The 11,078-nt window shown below is 43.7% G+C and overlaps 1 protein-coding gene across 3 annotated transcripts in view; it reads left to right on the plus strand.

Annotated features, from left to right (window-relative positions):
- Positions 1 to 6,709, plus strand: part of CSGALNACT1 (chondroitin sulfate N-acetylgalactosaminyltransferase 1) — a 47,663-nt gene extending 40,954 nt beyond the window's left edge. For all 3 annotated transcript variants that reach the window (XM_066627692.1, XM_066627695.1, XM_066627694.1), the window contains exons 7-8: positions 3,832 to 3,913; positions 5,177 to 6,709. In XM_066627692.1, the coding sequence (XP_066483789.1) occupies positions 3,832 to 3,913; positions 5,177 to 5,466 (372 nt within the window). In that variant the 3' untranslated portion in view covers positions 5,467 to 6,709. The remainder of the gene's footprint in view (positions 1 to 3,831; positions 3,914 to 5,176) is intronic.
- Positions 6,710 to 11,078: the final 4,369 nt, after the last annotated feature.

An 11,078-nucleotide genomic window follows, 5' to 3' on the forward strand; every position in this document is an offset into this window, starting at 1 on the left:
AAGATATCGGGTGTGTCCCCAATAGATTTTTATGATTTCTTTGTATTGCATTTTTTCTTCACTCTTTTTCTTTGCAGTTTTTAATAATTGCAACTTTAAAAAGGTTTTTTTTAAAGCTGTCTTGTACCGCCCCCCCCCCTGCCCCCTGCCAATATAGTTCCTAGGTTCCTACTGTCAGCAGCATGGATGTTTCCTATGTTAGAGTCTCACTCTGGGATATTGCATAGAAATCTAGGCCTAAAATCAAACTAATTAATATGGTGCTTATGCTTAAGAAATCATTATTATTTGGGATATGTTACTCACATGAAATATATCTAGTAATTTACATTTTCAGCAAAGATTGCCTGCTGGGCAGAAGGCCAGAGCAGTGCCATTAAGACAAGGAACAAAAACTGCCAGCACTGCTGCTTGCATAGCCAAGAAGAAACTGCTTTCCCAAAGCTTTGAAAGAAATTGCTTTGTTTGCACTGCACTGTTGGCCTTAATGGGGAATAATAATGTAATATGCACACATTATATACAGACATGCTGACGCTCTGGAGGGTCCAAGGAGGACCCAGCGGTCTCCTTTGCCTTTAATATTAATGCAGGTGAAGCAAGCAGCTGTTGAAAGGGCCCTGGAAGGGGTTAGGTTAGGATACAGCAGAAGAGGCCAAACCCACCCCCTCCCAGGCCTGTCCCATCCCCATTCTATCCTCCTCTACCCAAAAACACTCCCTCCCCACCTCTGGAACACCATCCCACCACCCTCCCCCCACATCAGTCAAACTCACCACCACCAATGTCCCTGGGGCCTGAGTGCTGTGCTGCCACACAGGCCTTTCTGCCAGTGCTACCTACACTAGAGTAGTTGCAAATGTACCTTGCAGCACAGTTGTGACACTCTAGCCCAGTGCAAGGACTGCTACACTGGCAGAAGCCCATGGAATTCTGAAGCCAATACATATTGAAGAATGTGAGAGAGTTGGGCAGGATCACCAAGATCACTTTGCTTTGCAGAAGTGGAAGAACCTATGTAATTCTGCCAGCTGATATCATGCAGTCACCCATCAGATGTGAAGAGTTTCCTTGGTCATAATAATATAGTCCAATAATAGCCCAGCAGAAACTGGGCTGGTCAGTGCAAGTGATTTGAAATGCCTCTCTAATGTGATGGTGGCAAGATACATACAGAAAGTGTCCATACTCTAAGGCAGTTTTGTGGTGCCTCTTGCACAAATTCCATGGTCCACCTTTATTATGCATTTTTATTTTGGACACTGTGAATTACTGAACATCTGATTAGTGAGCACTTCAATCACTTGGGTCCAGAAAAAAGCATCCTAGAAAAACCCACATTAAAATGAGCATTTCCTAATAACTGCAACTTTGGGTGCAAAACCTATGTGTTCTTTATATGTGAGCCAATAATGTGAGCTCATTCCATGAGCCATGGAATAAGCCAAATTTTTTCTTTACTTTTTGTTGCTTGAATTCTGGATCTTCCATGTAGGTTTTGAAGATATGGTAGAAAACTCAAGTGGTTGTCAATATCTGTGAGTTTTGAGTTCTTGTAGGAAGTGAAACAATGTCCTAGACTGCCTGTCAGCAGAGCCCTCCAGTGACTGAGTTCAACCACCTATCTCCTCCATTTGCTTGTGGCATAGGGGAGACAGCATGGAAAGCAACTTTTGCCTGCTTGTTGCTCTGTGTATCTGGTTAAAATCTGGGTGGAGGAGAGGGAGGGAGAAGACTCATAAGAACATAAGAACAGCCCCACTGGATCAGGCCATAGGCCCATCTAGTCCAGCTTCCTGTATCTCACAGCGGCCCACCAAATGCCCCAGGGAGCACACCAGATAACAAGAGACCTGCATCCTGGTGTCCTCCCTTGCATCTGGCATTCTGACATAGCCCACTTCTAAAATCAGGAGGTTGTACATGCACATCATGGCTTGTAACCCGTAACGGATTTTTCCTCCAGAAACTTGTCCAATCCCCTTTTAAAGGCATCCAGGCCAGATGCCATCACCACATCCTGTGGCAAGGAGTTCCACAGACCAACCACACGCTGAGTAAAGAAATATTTTCTTTTGTTTGTTTTAACTCTCCCAACACTCAATTTTAGCGGATGTCCCCTGGTTCTGGTGTTATGTGAGAGTGTAAAGAGCATCTCTCTATCCCCTCTGTCCATCCCCTGCATAATTTTGTATGTCTCAATCATGTCCCCCCTCAGGCATCTCTTTTCTAGGCTGAAGAGGCCCAAATGCCATAGCCTTTCCTCATAAGGAAGGTGCCCCAGCCCCATAATCTTTTGTACCTTTTCCATTTCCACTATGTCTTTTTTGAGATGTGGCGACCAGAACTGGACACAATATTCCAGGTGTGGCCATACCATTGATTTGTACAATGGCATTATAATATTAGCCGTTTTGTTCTCAAAACCATTTCTAATGATCCCAAGCATAGAATTGGCCACCGCACATTGAGTCGACACTTTTATCGACCTTCCACCACCACCCCAAGATCTCTCTCCTGATCTGTCACAGACAGCTCAGAACCCATCAGCCTATATCTAAAGTTTTGATTTTTTGCCCCAATGTGCATGACCTTACACTTACTGACATTGAAGCATATCTACCATTTTGCTGCCCATTCTGCCAGTCTGGAGAGATCCTTCTGGAGTTCCTCACAATCACTTCTGGTCTTCACCACTCGGAAAAGTTTGGTGTCGCCTGCGAACTTTGCCACCTCACTGCTCACCCCTGTCTCCAGGTCATTTATGAAGAGGTTGAAAAGCACTGGTCCCAGGACAGATCCTTGGGGCACACCGCTTTTCACTTCTCTCCATTGTGAAAATTGCCCATTGACACCCACTCTCTGTTTCCTGGCCTTCAACCAGTTCTCAATCCATGAGAGAACCTGTCCTCTAATTCCCTGACTGTGGAGTTTTTTTAGTAGCCTTTGGTAACTAAAGAAAGAATGACTTTTCTGATCCTCAGCCAGGCAACTTCTACCTCTTTCCCTCATCACAAAAATGGGCAGAAAAAAAGATGGGTGGGTGGTTGAAGGCAGAGGCAAAGTTGTCACTGATAGGAGTCTGAAATTTGCTGCCTGAGGGAAGGACTCCAACCCCTTTTATCTGACAAGTGCTGCTAGAATACATGCAGACACAGAAAGATCATGCTAAAGGATGATCAACAGTGTAAGAGGAAGGACCAGCATGGCATTTTCCATGAAGAAACTCCTGGATTGGAATGAATGTGTGGTTGCAAATCCCAAATGGGTTGAATGTATGTATACCTGGATATATTTTCCCAAACGAAGTGACTGGGTCCGGGTCTGAGATTGGGAGGAGGTCCTTAAAAAATATTCACCCTGTAGATTAGATTAGGGATCATTTCTCTCCCCCCTTCCCACCCCTGTCCCTCTGTTAAATTTAAGCCATGCCTAAAAAATTCTTGAGGTGTGAATTTGTAGAAATACAAGGGGTACCTACCTACATTTGATAAAAACTTTGTTGTGCTTATTTGTGATTGTGTAGATTCGTATTCATTCCTACTCATGCGTGTGTGTTTGTAGACTTGATTTACTAGTTATTTCTGAATGCTTTTACAGAGTAGCAACAGTTGCTTATAGGAGACCATGGAAAAATCCAGGACTACCAGAAAAATCATGGTAGTGTACTGGCAGCCTCACATCCCATTCTATCCCTTCCTTTCCCTGAAGAAAAAGTAATAGCCAAGGCTGTACTTGCTGTTTCAAAATCTGATCCAAAAAAAAATCCCCCCCCCCATTATCTTGGAAATACACACACAGACACGTAAATGTACCCTTTGTTTCTTCCAGGTAATAAAAAAAGAAACGGGGTTTTGGAGAGATTTTGGGTTTGGAATGACATGCCAGTACCGCTCTGATTACATCAATGTTGGTAAGTAGTTGTGCTTGTATGTCATTTATCCAAGGCTTGTTCCCTCTGTGTCTGGTTTCTGTTGTCTTTTCCTTTTTTGAATTTTATAGCCTTTTGATAAAACAACAAGAAACTTATAGCATCATTATGACATATGAGCAGGATATTTACATATTTAAATGCAGATTCACAACCACAATAATGACATACGGTCTTTACTGGTTGATGGAGCTTGCCAAATGTGAGTTAACCCAACAGAGCATTACAAAAGGATCATTGGGTGCCTATTGGATGTGGAAAACCCTTTGGAAAATCTGGGCTTTGGTTAACATAGGAAATAAAAGAATCTTATCAATTCTGTCACCTTTTCAGTCATGTTGTGCCTCTTCTGCCCTAGATGCCTACAAAAAAGCCACAGGCAATTTTGGAACTATATTCAGAACCTTGGCATGTATGCAGATTTATGATCACAGGATAGGGTTCACCACAAAATGCTGCAGTGTCTAACCAGTCCTTAAAATTAGCAGTTTTTTGTTTTTACTTTTATTAATTGGACATATGTACCATGGTTGGTGTGTGACCTACATTTCTGTACATGTTTTTTGTTCATTTAGTTCTCCTGGGGTTTTTTTCTCCAGTCTTTCTCCTTAATGTCTGCTGGGTGGCGGGATCCTTTTCCACTTCCCAGGTTTGTCCAAGATGAGAGCAAGAGGGGATGCCTAGGGGGACCTTCTCATGGTTGCCCCCTCTCTATGGAATTTCATCTCCCGAGAGGTTTGTTGTTCTCCCTCCTTCTTTTCACTTTGTCACTCTCAGGCTTTTCTGGATTGCGTTTAATTTCTGGTTTTGTTCTAACGCATCTGTTTCGTTGTTTTTATGATGTTTTGGTTTGTTTAACTCTTGTTTTTAATGCTTTATTGTATATTTTAAATTACATTGTTAACCACCTTGTGGATCCAATCCTATCCAACATTCCAGCACTGATGCAGCCATGCCAATGGTGTGTGCACTGCATCTTGAGGTGGTGAGGCAGTCACCTCCTCAAGGTAAGTGAACATTTGTCCCCTTACCTTGGGGCTGCATTGCAGCTGCATTGGTGCTGGAATGATGGTTAGGATTGGGGCCTGAGTCTGTCTGATAATGCAGTGGGATATACATCTTTAGAAACAAATAAAAGTAACAGTTTCAGTTTTGCAAAAATAAATTGTACTCAGACTATAATTTCTTTTCCATTAATGCCACTTCTCTCTGTTTATTGTAATCATACCTTTCGTTTCATTTTAGGAGGATTTGATCTTGACATTAAAGGGTGGGGAGGAGAGGATGTCCACCTGTACAGAAAATACCTTCACAGTAACCTCATTGTGGTCAGGACTCCTGTCCGGGGCCTTTTCCACCTCTGGCATGAAAAGCACTGCCTTGATGAACTGACCCCAGAGCAGTATAAGATGTGTATTCAGTCCAAAGCCATGAATGAAGCTTCTCACGGCCAGCTAGGGATGCTGGTTTTCAGACGGGAGATTGAGGCACAAACAGATCGGCGCAAACAGAAAGCCAGCAAAAAGAAAACCTGAAATCAAAAAATGTCTTGCACTAGATTAATTAAAAACAACAACAACAAAAGAATCACTATTGATCTTAAATAGTTATTCTACAAATCAAGCCTGGCAAGATGAGATGAAACAAGTCATAAATTTCTGTCTTGGGGAGGGTCTTGATAACAATCTTATCTTATATCTAACTTTCCTGCATATCACATTGTGGAGTTGGTACCATCAAAGCATGGAGAAGAGTGATTTGCTTTTGCCAGTTGTTTTATAGTTGAGGCACGATGATTTTACAACTCAGACTGACATGGGATGAGATTGTACAAAGCTTTAGATTTTTCTAGGATAGTCAGACACTCCTAAAAGTACACCTCCTATGTTAAGGAAGATCTTTGGAGAGTGAAGGCCAGAGTTGCCTATAATGTTCAAATGAAGTTAGTGATGTTAGCCTTACTGTGTTGTGTGGGCCTGGATAGGGTTGCACACTCCCATTCAGTTCAGTGAGAGGTTGGATCAGAGCATCAGAATGCATGCACAAAACAGAGCTCTCCTGCTGGGCTGCGGTTTTTATTATTTTCATTTTAGAGTTTATCTTTATAGCCTTTAAGGAAGATGCCTCTATTTTATCATATTGGTGAAATTCCAGAATTCCACAGGACCGAAATCAAGCTGCATATGCAAGTTTTAATTCAGGCAGACAGAGTGGCAGACAATCAGAGGCACTTGATGCGGAGTATCAGACAATAAGGAACTCTAGTAAAGCAAGTTAAACAGTAACAACACAGAAACATAATTCTGTGTTTCTAGTATGGAGTCTGACTGCACAATCAATTACAATTGACCCACCCATTCCACCTTCAAAAGGAAGCAAAAGCCATATCTTCTGAACTTGTTTAGACTAAACAAATACAATATGGTCACTTGTTTTTGCATGGTGTTGAGCATTGCTTTTGTTTGCTCTAAAAAAAGCTCTTTTGCTTGTGTGTCTTTGTGCATCATCCCTGCTAACTGGGCAAGAGGCTCCTTTTAAAGTGGTGACTCTCCTATATTTAGCAGAGGGATGAGCAACTGTCCCTCTTTATCCCAACATAACGTCTTCTTCAGCAACTGTTTGCCATTATCGCCCTTGTGTCCGTTTTGTTTTTAGACTGTGAACCTGTTTGGGGCAGGGAACTATTTCCTCATACTTTGTTACATAAGCTGCCTTGAGAACTTTTTTGCTGAAAAGCAGTATATGAATATCCTAAATAATAAATATTTTAAAAAATAAAAGGCTTGCTGAGAAGTAGCACAATCCCATTTAGATTTTGTGAATTGATGCCAATCTATCAAATGGATTTGCACCCAAATGTGTCACTGTTCTAGCACCTATCTTGAAACATAATCAGAATGAGCTGTACAGGTATATAGTTTAGAGCAGTGCTTCCCAAGCAGAGAGAGGGGGGGGGAAACAGAACTTCTTTGGAATAAGCATGGGGCTTGCCTGATGGGATCAGTCCTGAGGGGTACAGGAGAGTGATCATATAATGACAGGTGGGGAAGGAGAGTGAATGTGGATTGAGAGGAAAGATCTGGGAGGAACTGAAGGGGAAATGCTGCCTTAAGAACAGGGAATAAGTAGATATGTTAATTTAAGTAGGCATTTATATTGATACTTTTAAAATATCACACTCGCAGCCCAATCCTAACCAACTTTCCAGTGCTGATGCAGCTGCAGTGCAGCCCTGAGATAAGGGAACAAACTTGAGGATGCCTCAATGACTGCCCCTCCACCACATGATTCAGCTCATACCCTGTTGGCACAGCTGCATTAGTGCTGGGAAGTTAGTTAGGATTGAGCTGTTGATTTAAACAGTTTGTTCTTGCTCAAATTAAAGTACAGTGAAGTTTCAGCAGTGTCGTTTCAGACAGAGATGGGCAAATCCAGCATAGCTTGACTCAAGTCTAATCATGAGTCTCCACCCCGTTTACTCTGCGTTGTTTAGACTTCACCTGGAGTAGTGTCCAGTTCCAGGCACCTCTAATAAAGATGCAGCTAAACTGGAGCGGGTTCATAGGAGAGCAATGAGGATGATTGAATTGGAGAGCAATAGGAGAGCAATGAGGAATTGAAGAATGAAGTTGCAGATCTCTTGACTAAGGTATGCAACTTGTCCCTCAAAACAGCCATGGTGCCAGTAGATTGGAGGATAGCAAATGTCACGCCTATTTTTAAAAAGGGAAAGAGGGGGGACCCGGGAAACTATAGGCCGGTCAGCCTAACATCCATACCGGGTAAGATGGTGGAATGCCTCATCAAAGATAGGATCTCAAAACACATAGACGAACAGGCCTTGCTGAGGGAGAGTCAGCATGGCTTCTGTAAGGGTAAGTCTTGCCTCACGAACCTTATAGAATTCTTTGAAAAGGTCAACAGGCATGTGGATGCGGGAGAACCCGTGGACATTATATATCTGGACTTTCAGAAGGCGTTTGACACGGTCCCTCACCAAAGGCTACTGAAAAAACTCCACAGTCAGGGAATTAGAGGACAGGTCCTCTCGTGGATTGAGAATTGGTTGGAGGCCAGGAAGCAGAGAGTGGGTGTCAATGGGCAATTTTCACAATGGAGAGAGGTGAAAAGCGGTGTGCCCCAAGGATCTGTCCTGGGACCGGTGCTTTTCAACCTCTTCATAAATGACCTGGAGACAGGGTTGAGCAGTGAAGTGGCTAAGTTTGCAGATGACACCAAACTTTTCCGAGCGGTAAAGACCAGAAGTGATTGTGAGGAGCTCCAGAAGGATCTCTCCAGACTGGCAGAATGGGCAGCAAAATGGCAGATGCGCTTCAATGTCAGTAAGTGTAAAGTCATGCACATTGGGGCAAAAAATCAAAACTTTAGATATAGGCTGATGGGTTCTGAGCTGTCTGTGACAGATCAGGAGAGAGATCTTGGGGTGGTGGTGGACAGGTCGATGAAAGTGTCGACCCAATGTGCGGCGGCAGTGAAGAAGGCCAATTCTATGCTTGGGATCATTAGGAAGGGTATTGAGAACAAAACGGCTAGTATTATAATGCCGTTGTACAAATCGATGGTAAGGCCACACCTGGAGTATTGTGTCCAGTTCTGGCCACCGCATCTCAAAAAAGACATAGTGGAAATGGAAAAGGTGCAAAAGAGAGCGACTAAGATGATTACGGGGCTGGGGCACCTTCCTTATGAGGAAAGGCTACGGCGTTTGGGCCTCTTCAGCCTAGAAAAGAGACGCTTGAGGGGGGACATGATTGAGACATACAAAATTATGCAGGGGATGGACAGAGTGGATAGGGATATGCTCTTTACACTCTCACATAATACCAGAACCAGGGGACATCCACTAAAATTGAGTGTTGGGCGGGTTAGGACAGACGAAAGAAAATATTTCTTTACTCAGCGTGTGGTCGGTCTGTGGAACTCCTTGCCACAGGATGTGGTGCTGGCGTCTAGCCTAGACGCCTTTAAAAGGGGATTGGACAAGTTTCTGGAGGAAAAATCCATTATGGGGTACAAGCCATGATGTGTATGCGCAACCTCCTGATTTTAGGAATGGGTTAAGTCAGAATGCCAGATGTAGGGGAGGGCACCAGGATGAGGTCTCTTGTTATCTGGTGTGCTCCCTGGGGCATTTGGTGGGCCGCTGTGAGATACAGGAAGCTGGACTAGATGGGCCTATGGCCTGATCCAGTGGGGCTGTTCTTATGTTCTTATGATCTTATGATCAAAGACGGGAGGACAAGCCCTATGGAGAAAGGTTGAGGGAACTTGGTATGTTCAGCCTGGAGAAGAGAAGGCTGAGAGGGGATATGATAGGGCTCTTCAGATACCTGAAGGGCTGTCATATGGAAGAAGGGAATAATTTGTTCTCAACTGCCTCTGAAAGTAGAACTAGATCCAATGGGTGCAAACTGCAAGAGAAGAGATTCCGATTGGATATCAGGAAAACATTCCTGATGGTCAGGGCAGTTCAGCAGTGGAACAGATTGCTGAGAATGGTGGCGGATTCTCCCTCACTGGAAATCTTCAAGCAGAGGCTTGACAAGCACCTGTTGGAGATGCTCTGGGAGGATTTCCTGCTACAAGCAGGAGGTTGGTCTAGATTACCTTTTAGGTAACTTCCTACTCTATGATGTTATGATTAACTCGACTCGAAAACAAGACCTAACGGGCAGACTTTCCAAGACCATTCCAAGACTGTTTGGGGAACTGGTTCAGAATCTTTTCTGTAAAAAAAAAAAGTCAGCCATGGCTCTGTGGAAAAAAAGAGCTGCTGCTGGGGTGTAAATGTGTGTTGGAATTCTCTTTAAACACTCTTCTGTTGCCCCATCCCATCTGTAAACAAAGCAAGAGGGCGTAGGACGGGCTGAGTGAGAGCAGCAAGAGGAAGGAGGCTCACGCACATCAGCTGGGAGGCTTACCAGTATGACCCAATCCTCTGAAGCTTTACTTCAGAAGTAGTCCTATTTGGGCTGATCATTCAATGAGTTTGCTGGAGCCATGCCATTTCTTCTGGATGGCTAGGAACCACCTCTCTTCCCCTGCCTTCACCCCTCACTCTTCCAGGGGGAAAAAAACCTTCATCCCATGATTACTGGTTCCTTCAAAGATGGACAAGAGAGACCTTTCCTGCCTCTTCCCCAACTCCTGCTCGATGCAAAACCAAAACATCAACCCTTCCTTGCCTCTTGGCCGGATCATCCCTGCTGCTTGCCCAGTCTGATGATTGCCCCACAAGATCCTTCAATGCCATAAAAAAGTAAGCAAGCACACCCAGACACAGACAGACCTGAGTCTGCACACATGGGGACTCATTTCCAAATCAGTGGCTTCAGATGCAAATCAGTGCCAGAGTCATTGACACACACCTGACTCAAATGTACACAAGTCAGCAAAAACACATGTTTTAGTGACATGTACTTGAGTTACCTGAATCCCATCCCTGGTTTCAGAGTTCAGTCCCCATAGGGCACTGGAAAAGAAAAATAGTTCTATATACTTGGGGATAGGGAAAGAAGAAAAACACCCAAGGGTGGCAATGTTTTCACTAACTGAAGAAAAATCAAAGTGAAATTGAAGTGTTGCTACTTGCGTGAGAGAGAAAGTAGTATGAGGACATCTGTGAGAACAAAAGTCATGTGGCTACATAGAGGGATGAAAGAGAGTGCATATGAGAGAGAAGTATGTGTGTGAAACAGAAATACTTCCACCTGTGCCTCTGACCATTTCTGTGCATGCTCGTGTATAAATGAGTTTGTAGAACCTTAAATGTTTTCTTAAACTTTTTGATCCTGCAATATCCCCTCAGTGAACCTTCCCCTCCCCTGAAATCGCATGAATGTAGACAGAGTTGGGAGCGGACTGTTCCCAGTCATACAAGTTGTGTGTGTGGGGGGGTGGACCTTACAGTGTATGTATAAATGTACAATAGGCTGGTCTAGCTTTTGCTCAGTCTGGGTTGGTGGACTTCCCAGGTTTGGACAACCATCAGGAGAAAAGATCTGATAGGTAACCTATACCCAGAGCTGCACTATGTCATGATTCCAGAACAGTGTAAAATGTGATTGGGTACAGAATTCAGTTTCCTGAGAACTTCTGCTTTTATTTTCCCACCCTTTTTTTGAGG

Source organism: Tiliqua scincoides, chromosome 5 (genome assembly GCF_035046505.1).
Source record: "Tiliqua scincoides isolate rTilSci1 chromosome 5, rTilSci1.hap2, whole genome shotgun sequence".
In the NCBI taxonomy this organism is placed as follows: domain Eukaryota; kingdom Metazoa; phylum Chordata; class Lepidosauria; order Squamata; family Scincidae; genus Tiliqua; species Tiliqua scincoides.